The sequence below is a fragment of the Festucalex cinctus genome, chromosome 19 (assembly GCF_051991245.1).
Source record: "Festucalex cinctus isolate MCC-2025b chromosome 19, RoL_Fcin_1.0, whole genome shotgun sequence".
NCBI lineage: Eukaryota > Metazoa > Chordata > Actinopteri > Syngnathiformes > Syngnathidae > Festucalex > Festucalex cinctus.
This window is the reverse complement of record NC_135429.1, coordinates 2131982-2148827: the sequence shown is the minus strand read 5'-3', so window position 1 is coordinate 2148827 and position 16846 is coordinate 2131982. Positions and strand designations below refer to the sequence as shown.

General features: G+C 41.5%; 2 protein-coding genes across 9 annotated transcripts; one reads left to right on the top strand and one right to left on the bottom strand.

Moving 5' to 3' along the window:
• The first annotated feature begins 542 nt into the window (after positions 1-542).
• LOC144006906 (uncharacterized) lies at positions 543-16545 on the top strand. 6 transcript variants are annotated; one of them, XM_077506016.1, is made up of 6 exons: positions 582-698; positions 2220-2305; positions 13187-13395; positions 13480-13674; positions 14030-14218; positions 15122-16545. In XM_077506016.1, the coding sequence occupies exons 3-6, from the start codon at positions 13192-13194 to the stop codon at positions 16172-16174; spliced, it is 1641 nt and encodes a 546-aa protein (XP_077362142.1). In that variant the 5' UTR covers positions 582-698; positions 2220-2305; positions 13187-13191; the 3' UTR covers positions 16175-16545. The 6 variants fall into 6 exon arrangements, with proteins under 6 accessions (XP_077362140.1, XP_077362142.1, XP_077362136.1 ...); XM_077506014.1 differs by lacking the exon at positions 2220-2305 and having other exon boundaries at positions 543-698; XM_077506010.1 differs by lacking the exons at positions 582-698; positions 2220-2305 and adding an exon at positions 11869-12056.
• ehmt2 (euchromatic histone-lysine N-methyltransferase 2) lies at positions 1714-12392 on the bottom strand. Of its 3 annotated transcripts, none has more exons than XM_077506009.1 (27): positions 12337-12392; positions 11175-11232; positions 10945-11094; positions 10636-10868; positions 10458-10527; positions 9983-10065; positions 9514-9585; positions 9240-9351; positions 8856-8942; positions 8312-8445; positions 7197-7340; positions 6804-7123; positions 5962-6207; positions 5793-5875; positions 5604-5710; positions 5351-5473; positions 5171-5272; positions 4771-4875; positions 4333-4487; positions 4077-4244; positions 3798-3942; positions 3642-3719; positions 3383-3498; positions 2968-3054; positions 2812-2890; positions 2569-2744; positions 1714-2353 (listed from the first exon to the last, which is right to left on the bottom strand). In XM_077506009.1, exons 1-27 carry the CDS (start codon positions 12361-12363, stop codon positions 2176-2178), a joined length of 3438 nt encoding a protein of 1145 aa, XP_077362135.1. In that variant the 5' UTR covers positions 12364-12392; the 3' UTR covers positions 1714-2175. The 3 variants fall into 3 exon arrangements, with proteins under 3 accessions (XP_077362135.1, XP_077362133.1, XP_077362134.1); XM_077506007.1 differs by lacking the exon at positions 12337-12392 and adding an exon at positions 11977-12248; XM_077506008.1 differs by lacking the exon at positions 12337-12392 and adding an exon at positions 11977-12247 and having other exon boundaries at positions 5974-6207.
• Positions 16546-16846: the final 301 nt, after the last annotated feature.

Genomic DNA, 16846 nt, shown 5'->3' with positions numbered 1-16846 from the left:
GATTCGATGGAAATGTTGCCAATACATGCAGTGGTAAAACGTTTCTCTGTCAAGGTGTTACAATAGTACGAAAACTTAGTAAACTGCATTTATGGTTGTGTATAAGTGGTTGAAGTATCATAAATAATATATCGATAATTTCCACAGTAGGAACAGTATCTTTAATATGTGATTGTATTTGAATGATATAAAAGCTACCATAATGCATTATGGGTAATTCAAGCGCGTCCCATAGTTCTGAGTTTTGATTGGTTGGTTTTTACTGCTTGAGTAAATGGAGCCCGGTCATTGGCTGGTGATACGTTCTGCATGTACCCTGGACAAGTGACAGAAATGGATTGGCATTTAATTAAAATATACATATAAATCCAAAACAATGGGAAAAACGTTACATGGGTTTTAACAATGCCCCAATTTGGAGTGCTAAATGTAATGGCCAAACGATGCCTTCTGAACACTTGAAGCTACTAGCCAACAGGTTTATTTTGCGAGGCTTAATTTGTTAATTTAAAACCGTGAGATAATTTTTAGACTGATGGGAGTAGGCCGCCTGTTGTGTCCGGAGCATTTAAGGCGTGGCACCACTTGGTGTCACATTAAAATCAGCCTTGCAGTGAGCAACACTACTCTGCATCACTGACAGCTGTGTTGTGATAAGAGTGCAGGGCAAGCTTCCACAAAAATTGAAGAGGCAGCCGGTAAGAGCAACATATATTAAATAAGTTCAGTGTTTGTCTAGCAATGCTAATTGTTTGGGTGTGATTAATTGCTTGAGTTTGAATGTATCCATGCCTGTTGAATTGACATGGTGAGAAGCACTGTGTTTAGGAGTGCGAGTTTTACTATAAGGATGTTGATTGCTGGCTATTTGTTTAACTGTTTGAATTGATATGCTCGGTTTCTAGCCTGCTTTCAGTCACACGTGGTGAAGAGTTTATTGTGATGATTCAGAAGTAGGAGTTGAATGAGGGCTTAGTTGGTAGCATTGATTTAAGTGTATGTTTATCGGATAAAATGGGGGAGAAAAAAATATTTGCAATTAAATAAGTTTAAAACATGATTGAGCTATGTATTAAAAACTAATGTAAATGATTTTTAACAATTAACTTAATGTGTTTTATTGAATGAGTCGTCGTATTGATATAAAATGGTTTGCATTGAATATGGAAAATGTTAATGTAGGATGTATTTTGATAAGTCCAGATTGCTTCAATGTGCTTGTAATATTCTGTATATATTTTCTTGTTTGAAAGGTTTTTCACTTAATGGGCAACCTAATGGTCGACTAATGGTCAATACCTTGAAATTGAAAAAGAAAACTTTTGTCATTGCGTGAATCCCAGTTGGAGTCTTCAAGTGGATGCTTGTTTCTCTTTCAAGTTGGAGGAACTGCACTTGAGTAAACTAACTTGACAGGAAGGAAGGAAAAAAAGAGAGAACATCAGAATCTTATTGAAGCGTGCTTCCTCGCTTGTCTGCATAAGGATATGAACCGTTTTTATAGTATAAGCAAAACAATCTAAACTTTCTGCTTGTTGTTTAGTGTAATTGTTGTCGTACGTATAATCTTATTTTGGTTGAGAAACTTGAGACACGATCTGGGTTGAGGATCACGATTGACAAAACCGCAATTAATGATCCCATCACTGGCTTCTAAGTTTACTTCGGGCACTGTGTAGTTATAACAAGATACAATGGTAGTAAAACTCAATGTGCAAACATTTTTCTTCAAATTTATTACTTTAAATGTATATTTTAAAAAGAGTTACAAAACAACAGCAGTAAAAGGCAACACAAATGGATATGCGATGCCTCAAATACACGACAGGTCATTTCATTTCTGGTTTTCCGGAGTGTGTACAAAAATGCAGTCTGTTTTTAGAACCACAGGAAATATACAATATGGGTTATGCAATGGCATATTAATGCTGAAACCGGTTTTGTCAAATATAGCTACATTGTTCAACAACAAGCATACATTATGTAAACAAAAATGGCATTTCGTTGTAACTGTTGCATATTGTCTCATGGAGGAAATGTTTAGTGACGTTGCAAATCAGCCTGTGATTTGATGGCAAAAAAAAATTACCACCATTGAATGAAGTTAAAAAAAAAAAAAAAAGCACCTTTCCATTCAAAAACATCATATGAAAGACAAACTCCTATTTCTGTTGTTTAAATGCTGGGTATAGTCAACCCACAGTCTGCTCCCGACTCAGGACTGGCCTCCAGTGGAGCCAATCTGCTCTGCTCCAAAGCAATGGCCTCTGCAGAGTGTTTGCATTTCTCCGAGCCACACTGGCAGGTAAAGTATTTGCTCTTAATGTCCCAAAATCGATCGCCATAGTCAAACCTATGGTGGGGGGGAATAGTGATAAAATATTAGAAACCAATGTTTTTGGACAGTTTATGATTACTTTTTGAATGTTTTCTTTTCAGTTTTTTTTTTAAATTCAATTCTCTGACATTTTTGGCAATTTAGTTGATTTATACAGAATATATATATATATATATATATATATATATATATATATAATGGCGATCTCCATTTCAACAAATCTCACTCACCCCAGCTCTTGGCCACTAAGGATGTCTCTGGAGCTGAAGAAGGCGATGCGTGGAAATCTTAAGTCCTGGTGCAGCATAAACACACGCACTGGGATCAAGTTAGGATCACAAAGGTGGTTGATGAAGCGGCTGATGTTCCCGTAGTAACGGGCATCGATACAGTACACCTCCCCGTCCTTTCAGAGAAAACACCGGACGCGTTAGACGCCACTTGAGTACGGTGCATTGTGTTCTAATTATTACCTTATTGTCCAGATCAAAAAGGTAGGAGTCATCCTCTCTGACATCCGCTTCTGCATCTGAAATCAGCTCCCCTACATATCTGCGTGGAATAAAGATATTTTAACATCGAAGCCCTAGTGACAAAAACAGCTAAGGGAGTGGATGGTCCTCTCTTACTCGCAGATGAAGCTTCCCTGGGGAATGTCCTGCAACGCTCGAACGCCCCAGCCCATCTTCGCTGTCCTGTAGAGTTGAAGGCGAACTCTTGAGGGAATGAGAGGAACATAGTTCAGTGGTTTGAATGTGAGGCAAATAAAATCATTCACTGACAGCCCAGTTAAAATGGAACTTTGACGTCTATAGCCGTCAATGGCAGTGAATGTGTTAAAAATCATACAATTAACAGCAGTGTATTCAGGTAATATGCTGCTCCAGCTAAATGTCACGGAATCGGACTATTGTTCTGACGGAGCAAGATATTCTCAATCTGTCAATGTGACCGATGACTTAATTGATTCCCTTTTGGGCTACGTCTTGAATATGAAGAGGCACCAAATCTTGTGGCTCGTGAGTGTATATTTGGAATACTTACTTGATGCCAGCCTGTACCACCCTATTTTTACATGTGCGGTGACAAGAACAGGCCATGTTGCATTCGAATATTAGGGGAGGTTCGATCTTATTAAATTCTTGAAGCAACCGCTGATCCTGTAAAAAAAATAATAATAATAAAATAAAAGTTTTTTTTTATTTTATTTTTTTTAAGTAAAATAAAATAAATAATAATAAACCATTATTTTCATGACTTCCTTCGTTTTGAATCTCAAACCAAATTTTGATTTTTGTCTTACCTTGTCATACCAGCAGCGGATGCTGAGCTGTCCACAGAGGCAGTTACTCGACGAACAGTCATCGGTGCAGCCACAGTGCTGAGGAAACACGTGACAAACGTCGCCTTAAAGTAGCTCGTCGTCTTTTTGGAGCAGAACGGCAGTCGTGCATTTTACCTGTAAATGTGTGATGTTACGGTCTATGTTCATTGCTGACGTTTCACAGTTTTCTGAAACGTATTTGTAGTCCGAAGGACAGCCTTCGTCATCTACCGCGTTTACACATGGAATGGGTGCGTTCTCGTAGCCCTGGGCGATGTCGCTAGGACAGTACAGCAACGAGTGAGGTGGGGAAAAAAAAAAAAAAAAAAGAATTTTTCAAGCCCACAACAGAAAGAGAAAATAGCAAAAAAATTCCCTGGTTATGCAGCCCATTTGAAATGTCAACAGACCAACCTGCATATAATCCTTTCTGTCCTAAGCATACGATTGGTTATCCCCCTTCGTATCTTCCTGTTAATCTGGAGTGCAACCCATACCGGCGTGTCGGGTCGTGCGAGGGTGAGAGGCGTGTCTCCCTCCCTGTTAATGGTGTCAATATCTGCACCTCTCGAGAGAAACAACCTAAAGTGAAAAACACAATTAGTATTATTATCACCATTATTTTTTTAAAAGGAAGTGTTTTGATTATTTAGCTTGAATAATGACTCACGTGACGCAATCCAAGTATCCTTCTCTTGCGGCAATATGGAGCGGCGTGTCGCCGTGCACGTTAACTGAGGCAAGGGAACAACCAGCGTTCAACACCATCTCTGCGATGTCCACATTTCCTGCATAAGCTGCCCAGTGGAGACATACATTCAACTCCTAATGGGGGGAAAAATGACATTTTAAGTAAAACCATCTCTTTTATTATATTTTTTGAAATAGTAGGGGAAGACAGGTGTTGGCAATGATGCAAATTCGAATTACACCACTAGAACCATGCAGTGTTAATACAGATTTAGCTTGCCGCTATAGATGAAGTACAGCATAATGGAAAACATGTTTTTGTTGTATGTATGCATATCTATAACATGACAAGAGCCATTGGACAATCCGTACAATTTCTTAAAGCAGATTTAGAAAGCTTTCCAGTTTGAGGTATCACCTTATCATTGATGGTAACGTCAGCTCCTCGGTTCAGCAGCACTTTGATCACCTCCACGTGTTTGTGTTCTGCGGCCCAGATGATTGGCGTCCAACCACCATTATCCTGAGATGAATCATGACAATGTGTGAGTGCGCTGTACTTGTATGCAATATCGGATTTATATCCACATATGAAAGAAGCCCAGGTTGCATTTGCGTGGGTGCGGTGGGGGTTAGCGGAATTGTACCAGTAAATAAAAAAAAAAATCACATACCTACATGTTGAATATTGGCAAAAAAAAAAATGGAAATGAGCTGTTATGTGAACACAGTTTACTATATTAGCGTTGGGTAGTAATAGAACGGAACGAAAAGACCACGTGTACTGTATTTGACCGCTCGGCTTCATTTTTCTTTACCTGTGAATTTACATCCACCTGCCCTGTTTCCAGCAGTATGTTGACAATTTCAAGGTTGCCCTGTTTGGCCGCATGGTGGAGACCAGTATATCCGTCCTCTTCCTGAAAAAGAAAAACAACACAACTAAATGAAATAAATCTTGACCAAACATGTAAACGTTTCCAGCAGAAGATACTCACGACATGGTAGACGCAAGCGCCATTCTGTATCAGGCATCGAACCACTTCTACGTGATTGCTGACGATGGCTTCGAGGAGCGGCGTTCTCAGGTCCTTGTCCTGGGCATCGATGTGAGCGCCCGCCTGCCGGTAAAACATGATCATTTAGTCGAGGCACAAATGTGGAAAAGATGGAAACAGAGTGAATCAGATTGGATGGATCGATAGGTAGTAGGTAGGTAGATTAGATAGATAGATGGATGGCCTCACACACTTGCAGAAGTATGTAGCAGACTTCCAAAAGACCTCTTTGAGCGGCAGCATGCAGAGCAGAGCGTCGATTCTGAGAGTCAGGCTGGTATGTGGGATCAATGCCCTCCACTTGGAGAAACAAATTCGATACATAACAATTCACTTTTACAAAGAAATGTACCACAGTGTTGCAGGACCTTTTACAACGTACTTAGCATGAGCAGAACTCTCTGCACTTCGCCTTGTTTGGCAGCAGGGTACAGCTGGCGTGGGTGAAACCTCAGTTTCTTTCTCCTGGGAGGGAAGTCCGCAACAATTTTCATCGACTTGGAAAAATCATCACTTTATAGGGCTACCTGACAGAAAGAGCAATACTGTACTTGAGGGCAAACCTTTCGGTATCCTGCGTGAGAATCGCCTTTTGTAGCGCCGCCCTGCTGGGTCCCGGTGGAAGCGCACTGGGGCAAACCGCCTTGCCGTTTGGCATACAAAGCGACGGCCCCACGCTGTCCACTCCCTCCTCAGGAGGGGGCGCGGTGGCGGCGGATGCAGTTGAAGGCACAGGCTGGGGCGGCTGTTGTTGCTCGACCGTTAGTGTCGCCATTCCGTGGCTGCGCATGCGTGCACTGGTGAAAGCAGTTGTTGGTAAGAAGTACGCTCGATATGAAAATTCAGAATTTTTTTTTGTCCAATTAGGTTTAATAATTTTAATAATTTTTTTTCCCTTTTTCAATTACCACTTTTTGATATCTTTAAAAGCCCAAAAAGCATTAATCATGAATTCATTATTAATAGCACATTTTATGACCCATTTCTGATCTTAAACTGTTTATTTACTTAAAGTTGTTCACCTATTCTTTTATTTACTTTGCCAAGAATGGACGCACTAAACGTTGTTGATGAATCAGGCCTGCAAACAAATCGTTTTCATGTTAATGTGGAAGTCTTCACAGTCAATTGTTTGAGGGGAAGTTGGCGACCAGTTTGAAATGTGAAATACTGCCACGTACAGCTTAAATGTCAACTATACACTCAACTAAACTTTATTTATAAAGCACTTTAAAACAAGCATTGCTTTTAGCTAAACATCTCAAAATTAGTATTAATCTTTTATTTTTGTTTACGTTAATGCCAATTTTGCAACTGTGGAGTGTACAAATTGAAATTGTAATTGAATTCCCGTTAATTGCGCAGCCCTAACTGAGCCCTCGAGGAATCATACCTGACGGGCCTTTCAGGCATTTTCCCGTCTTTCATCCCTCCCGTGGAGGCTGTGAGGGAGAGCGCCGAAGGGACGGCCGGCGGCAAAGACGGCGTGGTGGTGGAGGACGCCGACATGGTGACCACCATGGTCGCGGACGCCGTCGCCGAGCTGAAGGAAGGCACGGTGACCTCCTGCGCCTCAGTGGCATCCTCGCCACAGTGGGGACAGAAAAGCATTCCGCCGTTTGGTCTGCTCCGCCCACCCCCGAGTACCGTGACGCACCCGCGGTGGAAGCGGTGGGCGATGCGCTGGTCCGGGCAGCACTCAAGGAATGTTCCCTTGAAGAAGAAAACGGGGATGAGAACGGACAACCAAATAACGCCGATTTAAGAACGACAACTGATTACTTACTGCGATACAAAAGAAACCACAACCAGGACAGCAGTGATGTTTGACCATGTGGGAGCGGTGGGTGTCACAAAGCACCATCAGGGGCACCCGGCTGGATGGACGCATGGTCTCTCCTTTGGTCGTCATATTGGTGCAAGCCCTCAGCTGGCATATTAACCAAAAAAATGACAGTTACAAAGATAACCTTTGATATTGTCAAGCTTTTTTCACCACTGACCGACTGACTTGGAAAGCCTGTACTGGGTGAATTTCAGTCGCAAAGCACCAGACACATCCACATCAAAATTTAGCAAATATAAATGTATTAATAATGCATATATTTGCGGAGACTGGGGTCAAGTTGCATTTTACAATATTAAAAAATGTGCAGATTTTCATTTTTCACAAGTTACTAGCTCTTAACATGAAAAGAAAAATGCACTGAGCTGTCACCAGTGTCTTAGAAATGCAATTATGCCATCTAGTGGCAGAAAAATGACCTCCACCCAAACCAATATCACACCCTTTTTTTTTTTTTACAGTAACTCTTTTTAATTTTAACTCAATTTTATGAATTATTATGTAATTACTCTATCAATGACTAAAATATGTAGCCATATTTCTATGAGTTTAACATTTTTTACACTTTTATGTTAAGCGGAGAAAAAAATTATTTTATTGTACATTTAGAACAGATATTACATTTGCGATTAATCGCGAGTTAACGACTGAAGTCATGCAATTAATATTTTGAATCACCTGACATGCCTAGTCATTAGCTATAATAAGGAAATGTAACCAGATTGACAATTGTGATTCTTCACATTCTCAATCTAGGACTGCTCCATGGGACATTCTGTCCAATACTTCGAGCTGATTGGCCGATGTGGCATCTTGTGCACGTTTGTTGTGACCAATCACAAAATGTCATCTTCGGTCTCATCTCAGTGGGGGGGGAAAAAAAAGCATATAGGTCAGTTGCGAACGTATCAGCAGGGTGTACCCCGCCTCCTGCCCGAAGCCGACTGGGATAGGCTCCAGCACCCCTGCGACTCGTGAGGAGCAAGTGAATAAGAAAATGGATGGATCCTAAATGATGGGTTGGCCTGAAGGCTATACAAGAACGTTGCACAAACCTCTCCATCGCTGCTCTCAGTGGCCATACACTGCCTGCTGACACGATGGTTGGTGGTGTCAACACGAGGCGCTTCCATCCTGCAGCTGCAAAGGGGAAGCTCCTCCAGTCGCTCCGTGTCCCCGTCGCTTCCCTCTGCAACAAAGACAGCCGGCGATTTTAAAATTTCCACCATCTAATCGGCTACACCAGGTGAAACGATATTTGGGATTTGATCACTTGTAATCAGTGTCCCTATCTATATGGGTACATTTTTAAATAAGTTTTGCAAGTCCTTGTCCAGATTACACCTTTTTTTTTTGTTAAAACAAAAAATGTATGTTACTCATGAAATTACGGTATTCAAAAATGTTTAGCTTTTTTTTTTTTTTGCTTTTCGCCTTGAGCTTGATGATGTGATAAACAACATATTGAGCAGATAAAACACTTCTCAGGAATTCTTGTCAAATATGATTCAACGGAACGCAAAAACTCTATAACAGGTGCGTCGGCGGTCCAAATAAATTCCGATAATTTCCTTGCAAGCGTACATTTTGATGACCTACCATGATGAGGTGAGAGTGTCAGGCTATCGGCAGCAGCGATGTCCAGTGCATCTAAGGGGACTTCCGTGTACTCACTGGACCGTCCATCTGAAACCCGCAAAAATCACATACCAGCATGAGTGAGTGCTGTTGTTCATGGGAGATTCTTGGGACAGTAAACAATTAAAAGTAGCTCTAGTTCCACATATAATCGTACTATAGCCTGAAGCTGAATTTGTAATAAATCTTTGGGGATAGGAAGTTTTGTTCATGAGGGAGATATTAGTTAATACAGTACAACTATTAGATTAAGACACAGTTCCTAATTTTACTGTTGATGTGAAAAAAGTTGAATGGCTCGAAACATGTTTTAGGGTGATCAATGTCTGCGCTTATGCCGCTCACCTCCAACTGTCTCCAGCACGTCAGCGCTGTTTCCTTCTTTCCCCCGATCCGCCTGTTTCCATGGTAACTCGCCAGACTTGCGCGCGTCTCTTTGTGATTCGGCATCCGATTCCTGAGAAGAACGTTCAATCTGATGAGAGTTTCAATGCATGTGATGTCGCATTCACGTCAGCATTTTCTTCTATGAAGAACGGCCTGTCACCTTTTAAAAAGGTATTAATTGTCAAACCCCTTTTTTTCCCCAACTAAACCAACCAAGTAGAACAAAACTTACATGATCTGACATGTTCACGGAGCCCTCTGTGTCTTGAACATGCGGCCTTTCTATTCCGCCAACATCTTCAAACTGTTGACCAAAATCAATAATGATTATTAGCCCACAAGTTGTCCACACTTGCAGACGTGTTGGTACCATAAAGGGAAACATTACTTCCCATTTTACCATGACAATAATACAGCAAAAATATCAATCATACATTTTTCTGCAGCGTTTGTCTCCATTTTTTTTTTTTTTTTTTTTTTATAAATTATTTGCTTACTGGTTGACATAGTCCTTTATAAAGCTAAATTGATTGAAAAACAATAAAAGAATAAATATACTTTGGATAACAACATTTATTGTGCAAATCTCAAATCAAAATTAAAAGTCAGCAGTCTGGTGCAAAATAGTGCATACAAAAAATCTTATTTTAAATGAAAACAGGAGCCTACAACTGGCTTGAAGATTTCCAACTTCGACTTACCGTCTTTTGCGTTGTGTCGGAAAAGCTCTCAGACTTCTCATGAGAGCTGGAAGATGGTTGGCCAAGTTTTCTTTTTTTTGCAACTGTCGAGAAAGATACATAACATTTATTATTTCTTTTTTGCAATGATAATAAAACAAACAGGTTAATTTTAAAAGGGGATATTATGGTAATTGTCATCGGGTTGCGTTGTGTGCAGTGTGTGGTTTATGGGGATTTCTGTCATAGTAACAGAGCTGGACACTTATTAATTTTACTTCCTAACATATTAAAATATGGAACCTCTAGATTCTAATGCTCCTAAGAGTGCACAGTTTGAGTTTAACCAATATTTTTGGGCTTGAAAGTCGGATAACAGTATTGGATGTGCCAAAGCGTTGACAGCAAATGTCACTGAACATTGTATGTGAGATAAAGTCATCCCAAAACAGAATAACATGTACATTATTATTTCCAAGTGATTTAAGACGCTCACCAGTATCGATGTCAGTGGATGACCCTGATGGAGGCACAGGTGGAGTAGGTGTGTCACTACTTTGGTTCCTCTGAATAACAAAGTAGTTAGTTACAAAAATGCTAATGAAATATAATATATGTTTTCATTCGTAAAGGTGCAGTGGATTTCCTGTATCGCATACATAAAGCAGATTTACCTGCATTGGTGGTAGTCGGGTCATTGTTTTACGTGCCCGGTGGATTTTGGGTGATTCCGATAAGCTAGAGGGAGAGGAACAAGATGGAGGTGCAGATGGCAGGATGGGTTTACTACTAACAGGCCCAGAAACGCTCATCTTTGCTCGGCCCGGGGACTGCGTCGTCGACGTAGAAGGAGAGGAGGACAACAAGGAGGAGGTCACGGGTAGCGCTATGGATTTGGCTGCGTATCCTTTAAGGGAGAAGTCATATTTAGTACAAATGATGTTAATGTAGGAAATTGTGGACATTCACAAGCAAAATATCACCTGGAGGTGGTTTGTTAAGTGGTGATGATGCGCCATCCTCCCGATTTTTGGGTGCATCCTTTGCAGGCTGCTGAGAACTCAACGCTGGTGTTCCACTGTCCCCTTGCTCTGTTTTTCTGGCATCGGCATCCATAGTGACATCTGCATTATCTGAATTTATTGAAACAAATACATTAGGTATCCACTATCTACCTCATGCACGCAGAAAATCAACTAAAGGGGGTACATACCCTGCTTGACTTGACTTGGGCCAGCAATAGCCTCTGAGACATTTCCTTCTAGAGACTCCTGGGAAATAAGACGATATCCAAAACATAAGTATATATTCATCTATTTTTCTGAGTCCACTTATTGTGTTTGTTATAAGTAGCTTTTATTATACACTGCACAGTCTTCGAGGGGCTGAATCAATCATTGTGGTTTAATTTAGCTTTAACCAAGTACAGCGTTTGTATAACACTGTATTCACAAATTGTGCAATAATTAGTTTACATGCATAGCTATTATCCAGTCAACAAACCGCCAGTCGCCACCTTCCTAAAATGATGGCCTCAGTTATCGCTTCTTTTTCCCCCCTAAGAAAACAAACAACTGAACCAAATACTGATTACATTATATTTATCAATAATTTCATTTTAGGGGTGGAAGTTATGATCTATTGAATTGAGAGTGTGCAGCTGAGTTTCGAGGTTGCCAGAAAGTTAAAATATGTATGCCACTATTTTAATAAAGTGACGATATGCAAAATCACTGCAACGACAAATAAAAATTCAGCCATTAAATGTGCACAAATATATTGCCATTGATTACCATTATGTTTATATTTCAACCAATGGCCGGTCGACCTGGTGTTTACGTCAAATGCCGCCATCAATAAAGCAACCCATTCATCACAATCGAACAAAACATCCATCCACAATTCCTTTTATCAAAAGGACACAACTTAATGATGCACAAAAGCATCAGAGCTGAAAAGCGACTGGAAAACATAAATACAAATAATTGTAAAATGTCAAATTAGACCACGTTTACCTTGAATAATTCGTTTCGACCAGCCAAAAGCCTGGACGAATTCAAATCCATGCAACTCTATTGGATGAATTATTTTACAGGTAAGTGAAGACGGTCTCAACAAAAAAGCCAAAAAATATCTGCGACAAACGGGATCATATACATAGTAGTCATCTTATTAAACACAGCATTGTTACTAGCTAACAAACACAATTGCTAGCAGTTTAGCACAACTTGGAAGCAAACAGTTCCTATAACCAACAAATAAATCGCTGCCACATTCTAACATCTCTACGCTGTAAGTGTCGTGTTTCGCTTAGCGTGAGAGCGTTTTCAAATGTATGAATCTTATTTACTGCCGTAATGTGTGTTCCTTAATACCTTTGTCGCAGGCTCATATGCCGACATGTTTCCCAATGAGCGTAAACGTACGTGAACGTGCCTACGTCACACCCAAGCCCTGCCCCCCCCCCCCCAAGCGCTTGAGTTTATTGATTTTAAAACCCGCTGATCAGAAATCAGTCTGCACCATCGCGTTTAAGGAGGACTACAGCGTTAGGCGAACAGTATAACCGACTCAAAGTCAGTCGAGTAGTCTGACAACGCTGGTTTACTGCTGTTGTCACGGGACGCTTTCATCCAGAGAGGTCGTAAAGTAAACAGACTCACTTGAGCAGCAAGCGGCGCAGCGAAAGGAAGGAAGGAAGAAAACTGTCACTAAAACAAATAAATCAGCACCTGTCGTGTGAGAAAACTCGACGGAATCAGAGGGGGAGTTAAGTGCGTTCAAAGTTAAAAACTGCAAGACGATAAAGTGAGGATGTTTCGTTTGTGCGTGAGTGGTCAGATGCCATCAAGCTAACCTGTTTGCTAACGCTAGCTGCTATTTGTACTGCGTGGATTAGCTGGGAAGCGAAAACAATAGTAATCACTGATCAATAGCCTCATTTCATTCTCTTGCCTGTTTATCATTACGATTGATGGTTTTACAGGCACCGAATTTAGGTGACTTTTCATTGTTGTTAATTTATTTAAATATGGATTAAATATGTTTGTTTTTTTTGCAGATTATTGCTTATGACGCACTCTTCTTTTTATGTCATCATATATTTTATGGTAGCTACCACATCTTAAATTCTATAGTACACTGTAAATTCAATTGTAGTCCTTCCCAAGTGTTCCTATTGTTATCTGCAAATGAAGTTGCTTAGAAGTGACTCCATCTCTGCAGACACGATGGAGACTCTGTGTTTCCGCTTGCCCGGCCACGGGGACATGACCCTCCAACACATGAATTCTTTGAGATCTTGCCAGCATTTTTGTGATGTCACCATATTGACCAACAACAACCAAACATTCACGGGACACAAGGTAGTGCTGGCTGCTTGCTCACCCTTCTTGAGAGACCAGTTCCTCCTCAACCCTTCGTCGAAGCTTCAGGTCGATAAGGAATGCCAATTTGCACGATGTCATTGTGTCAGTTGTCCTGTGATAAACAACGCTCTCTTTCTCACAAATGTCCAGGTGTCAATGCTGCACAGCTCTTCAGTCATGTGTGATCTGCTGCAGTCCTGCTACACCGGTGTTCTGCAATTCAAACCAGAGGAGATCGTTAACTACTTGACTGCCGCAAGTTACCTGCAGATGGAATATATTGTAGAGCGCTGTAGGGATGCTCTGAAGAAGTACATGCAGCTGAAAACCCCCAATCCACTGACGGTGGGTCACCCAAAGGGGTTTTTCCTAAAAGACAAAAAAACAAACAAACACAACCATTGTTTAATTAAACTCAACTCAACTGTATTTATAAACGACCTAGCTGATCAATGACCCAATCTATGAATCTAAAATAAGTGTAAAGATGTAAGCCTACTGAAATCAGTAAATCAGTGAGAAAATAATCCAGCAATTTTGGAGGCCATTATGATCCTGAACCTGGTGTCATGAATCACATTTTTTACAAATGGTCATTTTGTAGAAGTTTGGGGGAACTCCTCACTCTTTTTTTTTTTTTTTATTATTCCAGTTTGCAATCAGTTTGAGCTCACGTTATTTTCTTTTCCACATGTTGCAGATGGCTAAAGAGGGGGGACAGCCCCAGCCTGTGATTGTCAGCGGCAGCATTCATTCCATCGCATCGCCCGCGGGCAGCCGACCTTCCCCCTTGCGGAGCTCAGAAGCGCACTTGGTGGAAGAGACGAACGCGCAGCAATGCAGTCAGCACCATGATGGCCGTCCTTTGATGGAAACGGCACATGTGAAGGTGTGTGTGTTCCCAATTGATGTTCCACCAAGCAGTATAATTAAGTGCAACTTCCCATTATGGAATGCTGAATCTGGCTCTCCACTTCCACAATGCGTCATTAACAAAAAGAAAAAAAGCATGGCATCACAACAGCATGCGTTTTACCTGGTTTAACAAGAGAAAGGATCTTCAGCTGTTCAATAATCAACAGATTGCGTTTATCTCAGTCATTTGGTACATTTTGATGGATAGGAATTGGTACCACACTGTCTTTAGTGAGGTCAAGCACTCGAAACAGCAAACTCGGCTATATGTGGCTCTTTAGAGATGAAAGGTAGATGAAAACATTTTTAAAATGTCAAAACAATTCCCATAAAATGACCAAAAAGGAAGAAGAAAAGCAGAAAAATACCATAAAATGTCAAAGAACTTGCCAAAAATGTATTTATTAAGAAAATACGGGAAAGAACATCTTTCAAAAGTAACCACAAAACTGTCCAAAAACAAAAGAAGAAATGGAAACGGGAAAAAATAGCCATAAAATATTCAAAAAAAATGGAGAGGCAGAAAATATGCACATAAAATTGCCTGAAACTTGACAGAAAGATAGAAAAGTCTAAAAATGTATGAAAAATGAAGTCTGAAAAATTACCAACAAAACAAAAATATCCCAAAATGAAAGATAGAAGAAAATAAATGTGTACATTTCGGATGTTGTGGTGCTCGCTCTCGGGCTCTCAGTACAGGAACACGCTTTCCTTCATCACAACATTAAAATGTTTTGTGCCTCCAGACATATTTTAGTTGATTTATTTGGCCTAAAATGGCTCTTTTGGCATGGAAGGTTGCTGATCCCTGCCCTCTACTTCTGTTTTGAATTTGGGGAAAAGTATTACGCTAATTTTTCTATTTTGGGCCCAGGAGAATGGCCAGAGAGGAGATGCCCAAATGTTCCAAGTCTACATCTCTGATGAAGAGCAGAACAGCGTCAAGGAGGAAGAGGCCGGCGCTCCCATCGATGAGCATGAAGACGCCCGCTCCCCTGCCGCAGACGGGGACGTTGCAGGAGAGAGCGGCGAATATGACTTGAATCCAACAGGTCAAGGCCCCGACGGCTTCGCAAGGGAAGGACTACGTCCTTTCAGACACAGGTTATCGGAACCGAGCCGTGGCCGAGGGAGAGCAATGGGGAGGGGTTTCAAGAGGAGACGGTGGGTGTCTTCACAGGAGAGAAAATCTCCCCGATCAGCCTCCCAAGATTTGTGGTACCTCGCGGGGACAGCTGGCGGCTTCGGGGTGGACGTCAGTGAGGGGCTGAAGACGGCAAGTTTTTTCTCAGTCGACCTCCCGCGAATGGACTTGAGTTTAGATGACGCTCGGGGGGAGAAGTCCTTGCCGCCGGCCGCCAATAGCTTGTCACATTTCCCAGCGGACGAGTCCGGCGGCGCCGGCGAGGGGAGTTGCCGGCTGAATGGCGGTACGAGCGAGGGCGGGGACGAGTCCGTCGCCGTGGTGGGCTCGACGTCCAGCGTGACCGGGCCGGTCATCTGCGAGCACTGCGGCGTGACGTGCCCCTCCACTCACGCCCTGGCCATGCACTACTGCTCCGCCCACCAGGTGTACGCCTGCCCCTTCTGCGACAAGCAGTTCCACCACTCCTACAACCTGAACCGGCACATGGCCTTGCACCGGGGCAACGGCAAACCCCACCAGTGCCCCCTCTGCTCCAAGGGCTTCACGCAGCGCTCCACGCTCATCGACCACATGAACCTCCACAGCGGCGAGCGGCCGCACCGCTGCGCGTACTGCCACGCCCGCTTCGCCCACAAGCCCGCCTTACGGCGCCACCTGAAGGAGCAGCACGGCAAAACCACGGTGCAGAATTCCATCCACGAGCAGGAGGAGCGGGAGAGATCGCTCGGGAGGATACGAGAGGAAGCGCAAGAATGTCCGGTGACTGAGCAAGCATCTTAAAAACCAAAGAATTTCAAGCTAAACTAGTTTGTCATGTAAACGTAGTTTAGCTGTGAGGCCTTTGAAATTTGTGTTTCATATTAGTCTGAAAGAACTGATTTTATTTTGTATGTTGAAAATGTCGTCTTTTGTGGAGAAAAAAAATACGTTTTTCAAAATATTTTTTGTTAAAAAAAAAAAAAAAGTGCTGGTTTTATTGACTGTACATATTGTATTCCATGTAAAAGGTATTCCGAGAAGTCTGTTCACACCTGTTGTACACTGCCTAATATGGGGCCTTAAATATAAGGTTTGTTCAATTTATAATTCCTTTCAATGACTTAGACCTCTGGTAATTACTGTTGTTCAAAGAAATAAATGTTTGAGGTCTGCTTTCCTGTTAATTTACTGTACATCTGACATTTTTAAGTAAAGGTCGGATGCAAGATCAAGTCAAGTCAAAATTAGTATTTTTTATTTTTTTTTGAGAATGCTGATTTTTTTTTTTTTTAAATGTGGAGTGTAATACTTGAAATTGTAATTGAATTCCGATTATTTGCACAGCCATTAGTACAGTTACAACACTGTCCAAAATTTGTGTAAATTATTTGGTGACTATAAGCATATTTTAACTGGAAATGGCATAAGTGGCAACAGTGCAAAAAATATTTTATTTGTTACATTTTGACAAAA